Source organism: Xiphophorus couchianus, chromosome 3 (assembly GCF_001444195.1).
Source record: "Xiphophorus couchianus chromosome 3, X_couchianus-1.0, whole genome shotgun sequence".
NCBI classification, from domain to species: domain Eukaryota; kingdom Metazoa; phylum Chordata; class Actinopteri; order Cyprinodontiformes; family Poeciliidae; genus Xiphophorus; species Xiphophorus couchianus.
The window spans coordinates 13288296-13307093 of record NC_040230.1 but is presented as its reverse complement, the minus strand read 5'-3'; the positions used below and the strand labels follow the sequence as shown (position 1 = coordinate 13307093).

General features: G+C 38.5%; 2 protein-coding genes across 3 annotated transcripts; one reads left to right on the top strand and one right to left on the bottom strand.

Annotated features, from left to right (window-relative positions):
• Positions 1–3916: 3916 nt before the first annotated feature.
• On the top strand, positions 3917–9128 carry mfap5 (microfibril associated protein 5). Of its 2 annotated transcripts, none has more exons than XM_028012664.1 (7): positions 3917–4009; positions 4870–4944; positions 5053–5085; positions 5192–5221; positions 6577–6664; positions 7843–7916; positions 8684–9128. In XM_028012664.1, exons 2-7 carry the CDS (start codon positions 4902–4904, stop codon positions 8794–8796), a joined length of 381 nt encoding a protein of 126 aa, XP_027868465.1. In that variant the 5' UTR covers positions 3917–4009; positions 4870–4901; the 3' UTR covers positions 8797–9128. The 2 variants fall into 2 exon arrangements, with proteins under 2 accessions (XP_027868465.1, XP_027868464.1); XM_028012663.1 differs by lacking the exon at positions 3917–4009 and adding an exon at positions 4443–4552.
• LOC114141821 (adaptin ear-binding coat-associated protein 1-like) lies at positions 9129–18458 on the bottom strand. The gene is made up of 7 exons (XM_028012662.1): positions 18288–18458; positions 17429–17529; positions 15253–15357; positions 13069–13150; positions 12853–12961; positions 12465–12612; positions 9129–10549 (listed from the first exon to the last, which is right to left on the bottom strand). The coding sequence occupies exons 1-7, from the start codon at positions 18386–18388 to the stop codon at positions 10437–10439; spliced, it is 759 nt and encodes a 252-aa protein (XP_027868463.1). The 5' UTR covers positions 18389–18458; the 3' UTR covers positions 9129–10436.
• Positions 18459–18798: the final 340 nt, after the last annotated feature.

Sequence of the window (18798 nt, the reverse complement as noted above, 5' to 3'; positions counted from 1 at the left end):
GTAGCATGAGACAAAAAATGAATCAACCAATCAGAACCAGAAGAAGAGTCTTAGTGCTGTCAATCACACTTGTGAACTCTACTCACATCCTCCCTTTGCTCTTTGCTACGCTACGGCTGGTTCCCGAGAAAGGAGCCTCCCATGAATGTTAAGGCTAGTTAGCATTGCCACCGATGATGACATGGTGGCCAAGAAAACTAGCCTTGCACTGGGAAAACTAAATAGATGCCAATCCTGGAAGAAAAACTTGAAAGAGACTGCTAACAACTTGAGACTGGGCCAGAGGTTCACCTTCCAGTACGAGAACACCACTAAAAATTCAGTCTGATCTAAACAAATGGTTTACATCAAAGCGTATTTGTAAGTTCATCCATCCATCCATCCATTTTCTGTTCACCCTTGTCCCTAATGGGGTCGGGAGGGTTGCTGGTGCCTATCTCCAGCTACGTTCCGGGCGAGAGGCGGGGTACACCCTGGACAGGTCGCCAGTCTGTCACAGGTATTTGTAAGTTGCAATGATTTAATTAAGATTTCAAAATAGACCTTCATCCAATCTAACTGAGCTTCAGCTATTTTGGAAAGAAGAATGCACAACAAATAATCTGTCTCTGGATCTGAAAATCTGGTAGGTATTCTAACAGACTTGCGGAGGTAATTGCAGCAAATGTAGTTTCTACAAATTGTTGATGCAGGCGAGCAAATAAAAAACGAACACCACACTTTTCCTTTCACTCAGTTCTGAGTTATCCTCTGTTGATCTATGACACAGGACCCTTATAAAATATATTCAAGCTTGTGGATGTTACGTGATAAAATGCGAAATATTTCAAATGGTATGAATGCCAAGCTCTGCAGATAAAACCAACATATCCCTACCACTGCCGCCGCTCTACGAATGCCTTTTGCGCGTCATCATACCATGATTACTTGTACACTCAAGAAGAGGACGTACCAGGAGGCTCGAGCTGGTGACAGACAAACTTATCACGGCTTATGATGGATCAGAAACCATCTAGAAATGCAGTATAAGCACGGTGTCATTTCCACCAGTGTTTTAAAGAACAACATGCCAAACCTACGAACAGAAATAAGTAAGGGTGATAAAAATGATATAACTGAACTGTAATTGGAATAAGTGATCAAATATGATCTTTGCTGTTTGAAATTCTTGGCTTGACTTGCATCAACATGAAAACACACCCTGCACAGATCAAGAGGAGGAGAACATGTTCCCGTGACAGTTGCATCTGTGCTTCAGCTACGGTTCTCTTCACATTTCATTGGACTGATTGAAAGCATGGTTATCACACTGATACACAACTAACATAATTAAAAGTTTCAGTTCAAACTCAACTGTTTACATTAATTTTTATTAAATGTTTCTTACAGGAATAGGAGACTGGCAGTTATCCAAATGTTTAGACCTCAGTCACACTTGTGTGCCTACCTCACATTAAAACATCCTACAAAGATACATGGCTTTAAAGCTGTACTTTACTGCCATGCAACTTTTATAAAACATATGATTTTTGCATAGTTGTTAAAACTGTTACTATGTCATGGCAGTATAAATGACAGATAATCGGTGAAAACAAGTCTAACTTCTCCACCTCTTCCTAATGCTGTTATTATTAGGAGGAGCTCCTGGTCAGAAACAACCAATCAGAGTTAGGAGGAAAGTCTTAGTGTTGTCAATCAATCTTGTAGCTCTGCTTCACGTGCTAATAGTGGAGAAACAACTTACCGTTACAGAAAAACTGTTTATTCGCCAACATCGATGTGTATGCGGACTATCCTGAACATTCATGGCAGGCTCTGTCACTGGCTGTAGCACAGCAAAGAGAAAAGGTGAGGGTGTGAGCAGCTTGTATACAAGGAGGATTGACAACGCTAACCCTCCTCCTGATTGGTTGTTACTGATTAAGCTGTGTATTCCTGAAATTAGCACTGGGAGGACTGGGAGAAGGCGAAGAAGCTTGATTTTTTTTCTCTTATACCACACCGTCACCACATAGTGACAGTTTTAACAATTAAAAAAACATATATTTTATAAAAGTTTTAAGAAAATAGCATGTCCTGGTAATTTGACCTTTTGCTCATACAAGCTGCCACAATATTCTTTTATATTCTTGATTTTACTTTTGCCTTTGTGAAGCATTTTGTGATTTTACTGTCTGTTATTAGATAAATAAATTTTACTTACTTACAATTTATTTGACATGTTGAAGACAGAGTTCTACTACAACATTGTGCTACTTTAATGTTTTTGGCAGACTAGCAGTACTGTGTCTTACTGTCATGCTAAACTATGCAGGCACTTAATCTGCGCTGATGAAGATTTAATACAACTCCGCATTCCCGATGCTTGGAGAGCCTCCAAATGACAGCTGGTCAACCCATTTTTTATTATTTTTTTAAATTAATTCAGCTAATAAATTAACCCCCTGACACCCCTCATACACTGTGCATAAATAATTTAATTCCCAGATGTTCAGGTGATGATTGGAAGTATGAAAAAAACAGGAAGATGGTGACATCATGGCAAAAGTATAGTATTATGTTCTGATGCATATGAGTGCTGAAAGTTACACCCTTGGTCCTAATTCACATGTAAAATATACAGCAGGCATAAATCATAAGCAACGCAAGTGATTCATTTATATGACAAGACTTCCTTTCTAAGCAAATAGCAACACTGAAGATGATATCACAGAGGCTGTGGAATATTTCAGATAGCTAAATTCAACAACACAAAACAAAACAGGTTATCATTTAGCGCATTTTCTTGACTGGGTCTATCAGTAGTAAACTGGTATTCTGTTCAAATTTATGGAACATCCTTAATCATGAGATACAACTCACTTAAAAAAAGAGAAAAGAAATTTACAATTTCAACTTCAGCAGAAACCAAGGCACACATGTCAGGTTTGTGAGATTTCTCTACTTGCCAAATCTGACGTGAACTCGGTTTGAAAACTGAAATGATTATAGTGTGAACATACATGTGAAACCTTTTTCATTTCTTGTTTTTCCTTTCAAAGATACAGTAAAGATGGAAGTTGCAAGACTACTGAACATGAATGGACTAGTCCTTAAAGCAAGATATATTTTAAATGTGCATTACGCCACCTACTGTTTGTGCAAAGTATCACAAAAATAGGCAACATCCACCCACAAGTATTTGGTACTTTTTCAATCCCCACATAATAGAAAATATACCATAGTTTTTGTATTTATTTTTACACAAAAACATTGTGTAATCCTGACAGCTAAAAAAAACTTCAGCTACTTGATGAATATAAGTCTCTATATTGTGGATCCTGATGACTTAGTTCAACTGAAACTGTCACACTGAACTCAGAGAAAGAAGCCATTTCTCCAAAGCAGCAACATAAAAAAAAATGTGTGAGCAAGTTGGCCTACAAACCTGACTCAGTTACACAAGTTCTGTCTGGAGGAATGAGACAAATTTCCAGCAAATTACTGTGAGAAGCATGAAGTACATCCAAAACATTTGACCCAATTTATCAATTTTTAGTCCCTTTATTTGAATATCAGAATAATAAACTTCCCTTATTCTCTGACTTAGTTTTCTGGTATTTAGCACAAAATAGAAAGGCCATAAGTCTTTTCATGCAATGTAAATACGTACATTTCGAAATGATTTATTTGAGTTTTTTGAGAAAGTAGAAAAAAATGTCTTTATTAGGATGGGAAGGTTTCTTTTTTTTTAATAAAGTTTAATCTACACCTTGTACCTAAAATAAACAAACTGCTCATATATTTAACTTTAACTTTATAAATGGTCAAACCAAAAGAAGGCGAAAGAATGCAAAGCTGTTCATTTGAAATTGTAGTGGAAAAATGATGAAAACATGGTTTCTGTGATGGGAAAGAGGAGGAGGAAGAAAGTGAAGAGGAGGAGGGTACAGAGGATGGAAGGAGGGGAAAAAAGAGAAGACAAAAGATCCATAAAAACAGAAAGCAGTTGTGGAGGACAGCAAAAGTTGTGAGTATGAGTTCATTACTTTTTCAACCAAATTTTTACACATTATGTCGTAAGTACACATTCAGGAACATCAGCAGACTTCCAAAAACACTGACTGTAGGAATTATCCATCTGTTTAGGAGCTTGTCTTGTTACATTTGTTACAGACATGTAAGTTGTGCAATTTATGATTAATTGCAACGTTAATGTCAAGAGAAAACAAAAAACATTGGTCCTTAGCAACCAAACGTATGCAGAGAAAGGAGTGTACAGCAAACATTAGAGTTCAGATTGACCAGTAACGTTTGTAAGCAGTAACATGTTTTCTGAAAAGAAAGAAAGCTGGGAAAGAATGTGAGAGTGTAGGAGAGGAGGGGTTGAGGGGCGCTCAAACAGGGCACACAAAAGAATTAAAAAAAGATCACATTCTTTTGTGAGGACTCACATTTTGGACTCTAAAGTTGCTCTGACACATTGCACATGGAATGATGCTAGGCGGGAGAGAAGGAAGGGAGGAAAGGAGATCAAGGAGTCAGGCGGAGAAGGAAAAACACATTTACAGAGGTGAGGTGTTTTCCTTAGCTGCTCCACTGCTACTTTATCAAGCTGTTTACAAGCCTCCAATAAATACCAGATTAAATAAATGTTGGAAAATTACATCAGGCACTTTTACAGCTACGATAACTTCCCAAAACATGGCTCTCTGCAGCACATCTGTGTTTTTTTGCCAAAGGAAAACTTTCAAGGAAAACATTACTGTGGCTCAGAATGTGGGGAGCATTCACACAAGCCTGGGATTGGAGGAAACATAAACAGCATAGTGAGGATATTGAGTAGTTCCACCGTATGAAATCATCCTGACTCTTTTCCTCTTCCTCCAGCTTGTAAAGCTCACCTCTCACAAGTTGAAGGAATGGGCAGCTTCCCAGCGGTCCTGCTCCTCTGCGTTTTCCACGGTAATCGCTGCCAAAATGAACACACAAATCATCCCGTTTAATTACAACCGAGTTGATTTGTTTTTGCATCTTGCGAAACATTCCCCTCCTCTGGTTTCTGTTCCACAGCGCTCACAGCTGTAGTCCAAGCCCAGGAGACCGGTAACGACCTTTTCCTCCTAAGTCACACTCTTGATCGGGACAAGTGAAATCTCTCAGTAGAAGGATGTTGTCCCAGTCTAATTCTGTTTTCTTTTCTTATTTCCAGTGCCACCTGGAGATATCACATTACCATCTCGTAAGTGTCTCTCTTTTAGAGAAGCCAAATCTGGATGCTTTAACTATGAGTCACTCTGAGCCCATAACAAACCTAGCATTTGTTGCAAAGATCGCTTAAATACCAGCAGAGATTGCAGTGGTAAAGATTTTTAAAGATACATCCAAAAACTCTGTAGCTAACTGAGTCTGAGACATAAGAACATACTGATTGATAGACTTGACACCACGAAATGCTACTGTGGCTTCTTCTGTCAGTCTTCTCTTGATGCTGGTGTGGGGATGTTGCAGGAAAAAGACTCTACACGCTACAGATTTTGGTTGAACAGCAAAGTTTTATAACAATACTGCAGCTTAAGTCAGCACGACCGAATTGCGAGAAAATCCTGGCCCAATCAAAGTGAAATCCCGATGGTTGGACAGCATCCCATTTACAGGGTTCTGGCCAACACACTCCCTTCCCCAAAGCTTACATTATCAGATGCCTGTCTTCCTGATATAGGCATGTTCAGGTCACGGCGGTGGTATGTCTGCTAAGGCAACCAGAGTCTATATATAGAACTTGTTTTTTCAACTCTCCTCTTGCCCATTGCCAAGAAAGTCCTCATGTGTGATCAGACACTACACCACATTGGTTCAGATCTTCTACGGTTTGCTCGTTCTGAGTCTTATACCTCAAAATTTAAATCCCAGCAAACTAAAGTCTTCAGTCGCCTGTCTACAGGGATGAGAATGTTTCCATTTCCTGTCACTCATAAATATACTCACTATGTCTACTATATAGAGAATTAATAGATTCTCTATAGAATAGTGAGTTGCTGGGATTGCTTTGTACTGCTCTAATTGTCATTAGGAATGGGAAAAATATATAATGCAGAATGCCTCAAGGCTTTATTCTTGGAACACTTTTACTAAATATTTATGGTCCCTTTCATTAGATGTATCTTTTCATGCCAGTGCTTCAATCACTGCAATGAGTCTCTGTTTGTAAGAAGATCAATGTTCAGTATTCTTATTGGTCGTTAAAGCACTGAGTCTTATTGGACCCACACATAACTTAGAGCATGTGGTCAGGTATAAAATGATCCTCAGATATACAGATACCTTTTCACTCTTATTTCACAAGATCAGAAATAAACAAAGGGAGGCAACATTAATTTCTATGATCTTCAGACCAGAGATGTACCGGAAAATTATTCCTGCTTCTTTAAATCAAGACTAGAACAGGATTGTTTGCAGCAGCTTAGTGAAGCCAAGATATTATTGCATCATTTTACTGTTTGCTTTAAAGTTGTATTTACAACTTTTTTGCTTTTTATGTGATGCTGATATGGTTCTATTCTTTTCTAATTCACTTTCTTACTGTTCCATGCTCAGACTGCAGGGAGGAGATGTATCCTTGCACCAGGATGTACTCAGTTCACAGACCCATCAAGACGTGTCTCGGCAGACTTTGTCTCTACAGGTGACCTGAAACCTTCACGGAGGTTTAATTTGGGCTCTTTGGTAGCAGCTTAATTTCAAGAAGTTCTTGATGTTGCTTTAGTCATCACAGATTTATTTTAAATGAGGTTTGGCTTCATATTTTCTGCCGTGTTAATATTTATTTCAAGTTTCAAGTGTTTCTTTCCTGTTCAGCATGGGACCATTCTCAAAGCTGTTTTTCTTTTTTTTTTTTTTTTTTTATTAATCTGAGACCTGTGACAGAGTGTCTTCAGCCAGAAATTTCTTCAGGATGGCTACAAGACAGGAGATTCTTCCTGCCCACAGCCATCAGTATCTACGACAACTCTGTGAAGAGACTTGTATGAGTTAGAACAACAATTAAATTCCCTCTGAGATTACTAAAGTATTTTTTGGTATTCAACATTCACACAAAAAAAGGTCCTAATCTCAAGAGATGGACCAGTGAAAAACAACTAGGAGTCTTTCATTAAGACACTTTTCAGACAGATCTAAGAAAAACACTGAAAATAAAAGTTTGACACAAACCAATAGTTTTGCACCAACAAACTTGATTCACTTTCAGGTTTTCTGTCAGATGTCTGGTTTTGTCTAATTTCTTCTTGGATGAAGTTGAAAGAAAAAATATTGAAAGCCCTTGTTTAAAGTGTAGAGACCTCCTTATTAAGGCAGAATTAAAAGATTACAAATCTGACAGTAAATGTAACAACATTTGTGGAGAACACGTTCTCCAAAGTAATAAATGTAAATCAGAATCTTGTTGTTTTATGCGGTTTAGAAGAAAACCTGTTTGACATTTTCAACTTAAGTCACCACTGCACTGTATTTGAAAGGAAACTGAAAAATAAAATGTACCTTTGGTTCTGTCCCAATCTGTGAGCTGATCCAGTTTGGTAGATACAATTTTCCTTTATTTAACTATTGCCTGTAAATGTGTGAAAATCCCAGCAAATCAACAGTTTCTGAAACAGAGTCTTTTTTCCTCATTCTGATAGTTAGCTTTCACTTCAATCTTGTAGATTGAATTATAAGGTTCTAAATTTTTTCTAAAGGTTCCCCATTATACAACTAGTAATATTTTTTAATTAATTATGAAATGCCCAGATGCTTACAACGCTTTATTAAATACTATTCTGACATAAAGCCGTGTGTTTATGTTTACTTCTGCTGCTGAAACAGCCTTCCACGCGTATATGTGATCAATAACGAGATCTGCGTGCGGACGGTGTGCCAGCAAGACGAATATCTGAAAGGTGAGAAAATCTTTGTTTAAAAACACTTTTTAAAAAATATTTGTATAGTTATCCAGACTTCTGTCTTTTATATTTATTTGGCAAAGGAAATAAGTCAGGAAAATAAGGATACATCAAAGAAGACAGGAAGAAATGAAAGAAGGAAGAAACTGGACAGAAAAGGACACAAAAATGATGGAAGGAAGGATATTAGGAGTAATTAGGAAATACAAGAATGGAAAGGAGGGAATGAAGAAGAAAGGAAAGACACCACAAAGAACAATAAATTAAATAAGGTCACAAAGAAGAAAAACAGAAAGGATATATAAAAAAAATGATGGGCAGAAGAAAGGAAAGGAGGGCCAAAGGGAGGATACAAGAATGGAAGGAAAAAGGAGGGTAGGAAAGACAAAGAGGAAGAAAAGTCACAAAAAATAAATCAAAAATGAATGAAGATGAGGGAGGAAAGAAGGACACAAGGAAAGAAAGGAAAGAAGAACATAATATAATTAAAAATAAAGACAGAAAGAAGGACATACGGAAGAAAACGAAGCAAGAAAGAATTAGTACGGGAACAAAGAAGAAAAAGTGAGGGAGGGACACAAGTAGGTATACAAAAAAGGAAAGGACGACGAACAGAAAAAGGGACAAAAATAACAACAATTGACTAAAGAGTAGAGAATTTCATACCAATCCAGACCTGCAAAACAAATTCCAACTTCTCAAGACTGTGTAGGAACCCTGTCTAAGGCCAGAACATAAAAACATGTCTGTTTCCTTTCTGACAGCTGAACTGTGCAGGGAGTTGTCTGGGTGGCCCAAACGTATTGCGAGGTCTTCTTCTGGGAAGCGCTGCCGCAGCCGTCGCAACAAGCCGAAGACCTGGGCAAACCAGGCCTGATGTGCCCCAGAGAGGAGATTTCATCCATCAGTGAGGATGGTGCATCAGGGGGGAATAGCAAAACCATAAAGACAGTACTCAGCAGAAGGAGATCTCCTTCTTTTCAGTTATGTCTTTATTCATGTATCAACCTTTTTTTTGTCTGTGAATACTGATGTAATGTTCCACTCATGAGAGTTTTGGGACTTCCATGGTTTATGATCCATTTAAGGTACTGTAGTAATGAGTTATTTTATGTTAGATAGAAACAAAAAGTAAAACTTCACTGCAAACTTACTGACATTCCAGTTTTGTGCACATCAGTTTAAGCAATAAAATACAACAAAACTTGATTCTGAGTATTTCATTTATAGGTTTATTTTGTTCATTTAAGAAAAGAATGGCATGGTTGCTTATATTTTATGTTTCCATTTTCATTTTCGTTATTCTCATTTGCATATTTTTATACACTTTACAGCTTAAACGACAAGTAACATTTAGGATAAATACATATAATTTAAGACAATAAACATTTATAGTGTGCTCCGGTCAACACCCATCACCACGCCACTTGTCAGTGCACATCAGACACAACACATGATATCGGTGACACATAGTCCAGCTCTTGATACATAATTTCACAACCAAACACACTAAAGGACACGTATTAGCTTGGTTCCTTGTCCTGTTTGTCTGCAGCATGCCAAAAATACCTTCATATTTTCAAACAGAATTAACACATTGTAGATAAATCCTTCCTCTGACTGAATGAACAGAGCAGAATCAGACCTGTTCACTGAGCTTCAGAGAGGTCACGACCCAAACGACTCACAATTCACAGCTTAGACAGCTGTGCTGAGAGGAAGTGACATAACATTAAAAAATAATCTCTCTTTCCCCTTGAGGCGAAGATAAAAGTATTTGCCTCTTTTCCTTCCCCTAACACCCTCTCCCATCCAGCACTTCCATGTGTCCTGATTTATAGTTAAAACAACACATCCCCACTGGAGTAAGTGCTAAACAGCTGCGCGGCCACAAGAGCGGAACAGAAAGCGCCAAAGAGACCGACCACTTCGTAAATCAGCGCCGGGCTGACAGAGTTCTCTCAAATGAACTCATTCTGCGGTCAACTTCACAATAATCTCAATCCGACATTAGAAGATCGCTGCGTCGGACGCACACTTCATGAATTAATACCTACACAGCGAGTCAGCTGTCTGTCAGTGCATATATTCAGTCTCACAGCAGGAGACCTGGAAAGAAAACACAGCTAGAGTACATTAAAGGCAAAACCACCAATAACAACTACTGACACTATAACATTTAAAGCAAAATGTCTCTGTACAGAAGGTTAATTCAGTTAATTAGTTGTTGATATGCCTATTATGTTTACTCTGTCAATATGTAAAGAAACTATTGGAAGTAAGAGGAGGAAAAGTGGGAATATATCGACACGGGAACAAGGAACCGCTAAAAACGACCCGGTTAAGACTGTAGCCAGAAATCCAGGACCAAAGCAAATGAGAGAGGGTTACCCTGCTCGGCAGGGAGAGATACGGGACCCCAGATTGGGGGAAATTAATTTGCAAAAACGCTGCATAATTGTATTGTAAAAAAAAGAAAAAAAAAGGGTAAAAAAAAAAAACAGATCACATATCTCCTCACTTTTGGGCCACAGAGTCAAAGTCTCCCCACAGGTCATCGTTGGCTGTGGATGTCGGGTTGGATGGAGCCACTGAGTTGGAATTGCTGGAGTCAAGATCTAGCAAGCAACCTGATGGTTTGAGAGAAAATGACAGATATTAGCTTCAGATACAAGATCATTTTCTGTCCTTACTAGTTTCAGAAAATGTCCAGGTGAAGGACTAGACAGCAAATGAGTAAAAGAGCAGCAAAAGTTACAGAAAACTTAAATTCCTTAAGAAAGATCAGAGGAATATTCATCAAGACTTTTTAAAAAGACAACAGGAACATCTGGCTTCTTGGGACGAAAACATAAAAGACATTAAGGATGACTTATATTTAATCATGCTGTGTCAAAGTTATATCCTATAAAAACCTATTTGAGGCTGCAAAATACTTCAAAGTGGCCTGGAGGTTCTCCTTCAACTATCAAAACAGACAGATCTACTAAAGAATAGCTTAGTTCAAAGCATGTTCACAAGTCTGAATGGCCCAGTCAAAGTCCTGACTTTCACAAAGAGGAAATGACAAAAAAAATCTATTCTTTACATGTCCAAAGCTGGCAGAGACAAGCCCAAAAACACTTTGCGGTGTACTACATTAAAGTGGTTTTAACAGGACAAAATGTGAAAAAGCTCAGTGTGTATGAATATTTTCTCTGCATTTAACCACCTCAGTGGTTTCTGCTCTGTAAATGGCCTCAGTTTAATGTGCTGAGCTTTTAAGATCCTGAAACATTTAGCCACCACCCAAACACAACAAAGATAAACCCAACTTTGAAACGCAGAAGCAATGACTCCCTGCACTTGCAAAGTTTTCCACTTTATTCTGGAAAAACCACACATGCCATATTATAAGCTGCTTTCTTGGGCACACAATCTTTGATAGGGAAAACGTTCCTCAGGGTTCTGTTGAATTTTTCAAATGTTTTAAGCACCAAAACCAAAATTCCATTCACTTTAATTATATTCAGATGGCTGCAGAAATCTCTAAGGAGATGCATCTTTAAATCTTGGCACATCAAACCAGAGAATAAAGCTTCGACTGGAAACTGTGGTTTTGGTACCGATGCAGCTGTGCTTCAAAAGCCCAGAACACATGCGACATCCAGCACTGCTTATTACATTCACATTCGAACAGTTTACAGTCTATTTATTAGTCTTTTGGGAAGGTACTCCTGTGGGTCAGCACTTCAGCTAATCACTATGGTAACAGTAAAGGTGGTAGGTACAAGTGCTCCACTGGAAATGAGCCAAAGTAGTACACTGTTGTAATTTGAAGAGTTACACCCATTTATATAAACAATACCACACACCTCTGCTGCGAACTGTGGAAATGGAACAGCAAGCTGTAAATCACTGCAATAAAATTGGGTAATGTTTTTTTTTTTTACCATTTGTGAGTTATATTTAATCACTTTTACAAGGGCTCAGCCAAACATGCAGTAAATGTGAAGACAGAACACCTCAGATTAAAATCTGATTCTTTGCCTATATTTTTAGCTTCATACAACACACCCCACTCTTTTTGGCAACCTTAGTAAAATGTTTTTCTGACTGACCAGTAGTCATTATTTACTACATAATACACTCAAATTGTGCATATAAGTAAAATAGATATGACGGAATTAGAAAATAAAAATTTAAAAATGCTTAATTGATTTTGCAGTAGCTAATTGTTTGGTGTTGTACCTGACTTTGTTAAAAAAAAAAAAAAAAATACCAACACTGGATTTTTCCCCCAATGAATAATGTAATTAAAGTAGATTAGTCCTCTTTTCATTGTAAGATTTTACAACTGGTATAAAAGATAAATTCATGCTAAGGATTTTGAGAAAGGCAAAGTGCAACAACTTATAAAGATTACATTTTTTCAACCGCTTAAATGTTTAGTTAACAAAATCACAAGAAAGCACACTGAGATTGCTGTCAATTTAATTGTTGATGGCTAAAACAACCATTTAGGTGGACTACTTCTCCCAGTTGTCATGCTTTAGGAGCACTTACCGGTGTCAGCTCCCCCTGCTGTTGGCTGTGTGTTAAGATTGGTAGCTCTGGATGAAGGTGGAGGTGCAAGCTTGCCTCCAGGTGGAGGCGGAAGGAAACCGAGGCCTCCTGAACTCTGCGGACGAGACCTGTCCTTTTTCTTCGATTGCTAGATAACGACAGGATCCATGGATGGTGTTAGATTGAAAGCAGTGCAACTTTCAAAAGCCCCGACAGATAAACAAAATCCAGTGTTTATCTGTTTATCTGAAACCCATTTGAGTTTCAGAGGAAAACATTTCTAAAGCATGCCCCCTTTTATTTTTGAAGAAAACCAAAAACTAAATACCACCGTAAACACAGTTTTGACATTTCAAACGTAACTAGAAATCACAAAAAATAAAGGTACCCCAATGTTTAGAGTGATGGTTTGTCCCTCTTTGAAGCCCAGATCGAGTTTAGGAGTAGAGTCTGGAGCCTGAGCCTGTTTTTTAAACTCGTTCTCTTGTTTTACCCACCTAAGGGAGACCAGAAAAAGACAGAAAGATGAAAATACAAAACATAAGTAAAACCATCAATAGCAACTCAAGTGGTGACAGTTCACATTGTTAAAGATGCTGCTTACTTGAAATGGTCCTGAAGAGCCACATTGAAATCGAATGCATCGCCTCGGTCTCCAAACCCGATGCCTATGAACGCGCTGCGGCCTTCCAGAAGAAAAATATGGATAAAAACATTCAGAAGAATATTTCAAGCAAAAAGATGGAGGGCAATAGGCTAAATTCATTGCTTACTAAAATGTGAACTCAGACAGAAACTGTTTAAACGACGCGCGTTTTTTAAGTTCAAGAGATTTTTTTTTTTCTATCGGTATCTGATATCTGGCCTAAAAGTTACTACAAACTTTTGAACTAAACTTTCAGTGTGTTTTTTGTAACTTCTGATTTGTAATGCTTCATTTAGTTAAAAGAGATGGTAGTCATGGCAACTGTAACTCAAGTATATCATAAAACACAGACATGATGAGTATGGAGGACTTTGTTTAAGTCACAACGCTTCAGCTAGCATGAAACAGGAAGTTATCTAGCAGATGCTACCTCTACTCAGATAACCCTTTATATTTTGTGCAAATTAAATCACTAAAATATTATTCTCACTTAGTTCATCAGTTACTTGATAATATGAGACAAATACATTCCTGCAGCATCTTTCGATTCAGTCTTCTTGAGTTCAAACATGTAGTTAATTACAGAGAATATGACTACGTGAAGTAGAGTCCAGCTGCCCTTGCAGGTTTTTCGGCAACTTTGCTATGTTTGCATACTTTAAAGCTACAGATTGTGGTGAGGCTTTAAAAGATCAAACAAATGTCAGTAAGTAAAGGTACCAGTTAGGAGAAGGGTCCGAAATACTTCTAGAAAACAACATAACACTTGTATGGTGCAGTAAAGAGTCATTAGTGATTAGAGTATATATGTGATAACAATGACTTTACAACAACTGGAAATTGTAGTAAAAGTAACAAACAGACAAGACTGCAAGTACTCAGAGAGGCTGCACACAAGACCGACAGTAACGCTGAAAGGAAACTGAGCAGCAGGAAGTACGTTCTGGTTGGGTTCTACATGTGACAACAATCTTTTGTGTTGTCCACATGTCAGGATGAAGGAGTACGGTTACAAAACACAATTGTTTTCTTCTGGTGAAAACATCCTGCACCAGCTGAAATCTGCCAAGAACTTTTTGGAGAATGGCTTTTGGTCTGAAAAGTATCAAATTTTAATATTTGTGCCAAAATTCTAAAAGGTATGTTTGCTACAAAAAAAAAAACCAAACACCAAACATCAGCAAAGCCACACCATAATGACAGTGAAACAGTGGTGACAGCATTATGTCATGGGGTTACTTTTCTTTAGATGAATGGGGTTACTCTATCAGAGCAGGCCTGAAACTTTTAGATACATACTAAGAAGCTGAAGATGGAGAGGGGTTTTATTTTTCAGCATCATCCAGTCCAACCAGGCATCTAGATTGACCAAAAAATGACTTCAGCAGAAAAAATAAATAAATTCTGGAATAGCCTAGCAACTCCAGAACTAAATATGACCTAACAAAATCTTTGGGTAACCTGATGGGGGCTGTAGACACGAGACGCCTCCGGATCTGATACAGCTGGAGAATTCAGACATTGTAGAGTGGACAAATATTACCAAGGAAAGATGTGAAATACTAACGGACTCCTAAAAAAGGAGATTGAATGCGAAATATAAATCAAAAAGTCCTTAAAGAATTAGTTTGAAAAATGGTAGCCATGGCAACTGTAACTCAAGTACATCATAAAACACAGACATGATGACAGACATTTGAAAATGTGCACACTCTCTCTGCACCCTTTTTGTTTTTACATGTCCCCCCCAAACAGATCTGTTTGTATTTCTGTTTTTGAACAATTTGTCAGTAATGTTTCTTAAGTCACAAAAATCTTTACATGAATGCTTCACTTTAAAATCCACTTTAAAAACGCACTTTGTGTATTTTACTGCTACTTGACCTATCGAGCTGTTAAGGTTCATGGTATCAGCGCAGTAAGTGTGCAAAAGGAAACGGGCGCTTTGCGAGTACTGGCAGCATTTTCACATACAAGTTCAGCGTTTTGCTGAGAAAGGTGGAACAGCTGTGTTAATGCCAGGATTTTTCCCTTGTTTTGCTGCACTTCTTGTTTGCAGAGAACTGCATCCAAACTCTGGAGAATCATATTATTATAAGACAGCTCAAATATTTATAGACTTGCAATAAACAGTTTACTCACCGTTGTCATCTTGGATCCGAAGCACAAAGTAACGGCTTGAGTCACTGACTGTTTCCACTGCAATGCCAGGGTATTCCTCCACTGGTGCTTGTGCAAACAGCTCCCCTGCAGGGTCAAAATGAAAACATGTGAAGCTCAGCTCAAAGACCTTCATGGGAAAATGAAATACAAACAAAAGGAGACAGATTTAGTGCCTTGGAAGAGTATTTAAACACCTTTGAACCGTTTCATATTGTATCCTATTAAAACCGCAGCCTCGCAGTCTTTTATTGGGTTTTTATGTGACAGAACAAAGTAGTGCATGATTGTGAGGTAGAAGTGGAAGACCAAAAAAAAGCCTTTTTGAAGTCCCATTTCGGCTAAGTTTGACTCAGCTGTGTAGGAGAGAAAAATATGATCTGGTAAGAAAAGGCCAAAAAATAAACTGTTTGGTCAACATGCAAACATTTCCCTGGAAACATCATCCCCACGTTGAAATATGGTGACAATATCACGCTGTGGGGATGCTTTTCTTCTGAGTGCACAAGGAAACAAGTCAAAGTTGATGGAAAACCGTCGATGGTGAAGAAGACGGATGGACAGGGCAATCCGGCGAGAAAACTCATTACAGGCTACAAATAAATCGAGCCTGAGAAGAAAACAACCCTAAACATTAAGCCAGTGCTACAATGGATTGGTTTAAATCAAAACAAATCATGTGATAGAATGGCCCAGTCAAAGGCCAGACTTTGCATTTTCTAATTAGACTTGAAAAATATTGTGAACAGAAGTTCTGCATGTAATCAGACGGAGCCTTGGCTATTTTCTAAAGCAAAATGACCAAAAATGATAGCCTATAGATAAACTTCAGAGACACATGGTATAAGACTACTGTAGCGGATGCAAAAACTACAGATCTGGAAACAATTAAGAGAGCACTGCACTGAACCCCAGTGAAACCTCCTGGTTATTCCACCAAATATTGATTTCTGAACTCTTCCTCTTGAAATGTAGCCAGTTAAAACATCAGTGTTGTTGTTTATAAATAATTATGAACTTGTTTTCTTTGCATTATTTGAGGTCCGAAAGCACTGCATCTTTTTCCTTATTTTGACCATTCCTCATTTTCTGCAAATAAATACTCAATCCTTGCTTGGAATTTCAGAGACATGTTGTCAGTAGTTCATAGAACAAAAGAACAATTTTCATTTTACTCAAACATAAAAATATAGAAAGTAAATTCAGATAAACCAATCATTTTGCAGCGGTCTCTTAATTTTTTCCAAAGCTATATACACTGAAAAGGGTTGAAATGTAGCCAAATCCAGGCCAGTTTTGCAGAAAATAGGGGTGCACCAATAAATTAGTTAGCCAATAAAATTGATCCGATTTTCTTAATTTCGGGCATTCAGACGATACACATGATACCGATACATATGAGGCCACAAAGGCCTGAAAATTGGCCATTGTCTTCTTATGCTCTGCTGTGAGCGAAGGCTGACTGCCAGACCCGCCTGCCAGGTCACATCTGAACTTACGTGGTTAACAATAGTCACTGTTGCCAACTTAGCGACTGTGTCGCTATAATATTTAGCGACTTTCCAGACAAAAAAAATAGGTACTGGCCAAAATCGGAATTGGCAGGTCAGGCGTTTTAAAGATCAGTCATCGGCACGAAAACTGCAATCGGTACTCAGAACGAGTTAAGGTTCGGCAACTCACTGATTATGTGTCGTTTTGGGGGGGAGGGGAGGGTGAGGATTAGATCCCACCTTCTGTGATTCTGTGGATGTCGTAAAAGTAGCGAAACTGAAAAAAACATGGATGGCGTTCACATTGCTGCCTACCACGCAGGCAATGAAGAAAACCATGTATCCTTTTCATTCTGCTTTACAACTACGCACTACTGAATGTTGAAGTATCACATGAAAGTCCAAGAAATTACACTGAAGGTTGTAGTTGTAACATTACAAAATGGAAAAGCTTCACAGTATATGAATACCTTTGCATAGCATTGTAAATATCAGATTTTTTTTTTATTTCAGCGTAAACAGCTCACTTGGGCACAAAGCCGGGTAACCTTGGATATGATGAGTAATCGACAGCAAGTGGTGGAGCAGAAGACTATACATAGTGAAGTGATTTACAGCTGTGGTAGTAAACCACAGCACTGTCCTGTCTGCTTTTCTTTTCTCACCGGACACTTTGTCCTCCAATTTCACATAGGCTACTTTGCCTCGAGCCGTCACACGCATGCGTCCCGTCCAGTCAGGAGCATCCAGCTTCCAATCAGCAGCCCTGACACACACACACACACACACACACACACACACAGAGGGAGTCAGTAAGATGCAGGTAGGCACAGATTATTATGATTCATCCCAGTTACAGCATCCACATATTTCCTGAGTAAGCCACACATCAGACAGACTTTTTTTTTTTTTTTTTGACACTGGCTAAAATATGACATACACAGGCTTAGTCACTGTGGTCACTCGTGAGTTTCTTATTGGACTCAGACGTATACTAATGTTTGCAAGGAGTGATGAGACTCTGAAGAAGCTGTTTGGGCTTACAGCCCAGTAAATTAAACGAGAGGTAAATAACTCTGTCAGACCTTTAGCCTAATACATTATGGCCACGTTGTTTCAGTTGCAGCATCCAAACTTGACACAACGGCATTAGGACGACCTGCTTGAGTGTCCTTGAGTCAAACTAGTCTCTAAAATGCTGTACTTAAAAGGCCAGAAAGGCTCAATTGGAGCCCAATCACAAAATTAAATGTTAACATTTTTTCACCAATGCTATCAGCTACCTTATTTGAATTAAAAACACAAACCAGCCACAGTTGATAAGATAAGACGCTTCCCATCTTCGGTTTTAATGGCTATGGTTCGGTTATGACCTTGTGAACATATAACAACAACAAAAAAAAAAACAACCAGCACACCAACTATGACCTCCATAATTATCCCGTCAGGCTGTTGAAACTACGACAACACCTCCCAGAAACCGCTGACGGATGCTGGGTCTAAGGCTCTCCCCCACGGCCTCACCTGACAGCCCGGTTAGATGCTCTCGGAGGGATGCGGTAAACGTTCACTTCGGGTTTGACACACAGAATCGACTCATAGTCGAGCTGACCCTCGGACGCCATCTTGACTGCTACACAGTTCGCCGGTGGTGGTTGTTGTTGTGGTGGTGACGGTGGATGTCCGTTCAGCGTTAACGGCGGCGTAACCGTAATTCAAGGTGTAGCTGCGCACAAGCCTTTGAAGAGACGCTGCGCGATTTCTACCGTAGTAGAGGCGAAGGGGGGGAAAAAACTTGATTTATAGGAACATAAGTAAAAATTTTAATAATCATAAAAAGAAAGGAACGGGGAAAACTGTAAAGCAAATAGTTTTTTAAAACAATATTTGGTATTTATTGGAAAGTTGCAGAAAACAATAATGTTGTCAGTCTTGATTTAAAGAAGCCAATCTGAGGTTTTCAGAAAACTTTCCTGTTGTTTTCTTGTTTTTTGTCATTTAAGTTTATTTGAAACTTAAATGTTTCAAATAACAT

What these genes read in the sequence shown, in the direction of transcription:
- mfap5 (XM_028012663.1), top strand. Translation starts at nt 4,474, where the DNA reads ATGATGCTAGGCGGGAGAGAAGGAAGGGAGGAAAGGAGATCAAGGAGT. An exon ending in GCTCCTCTGCGTTTTCCACG is followed by an intron (nt 4,945 to 5,052) that starts GTAATCGCTGCC and finishes TCTGTTCCACAG; the next exon opens with CGCTCACAGCTGTAGTCCAA. An exon ending in AGATATCACATTACCATCTC is followed by an intron (nt 5,222 to 6,576) that starts GTAAGTGTCTCT and finishes TTCCATGCTCAG; the next exon opens with ACTGCAGGGAGGAGATGTAT.
- LOC114141821 (XM_028012662.1), bottom strand. Translation starts at nt 18,388, where the DNA reads ATGGCGTCCGAGGGTCAGCTCGACTATGAGTCGATTCTGTGTGTCAAA. An exon ending in ATTGGAGGACAAAGTGTCCG is followed by an intron (nt 15,358 to 17,428) that starts GTGAGAAAAGAA and finishes TTGACCCTGCAG; the next exon opens with GGGAGCTGTTTGCACAAGCA. An exon ending in CCATCACTCTAAACATTGGG is followed by an intron (nt 12,613 to 12,852) that starts GTACCTTTATTT and finishes GTCGTTATCTAG; the next exon opens with CAATCGAAGAAAAAGGACAG.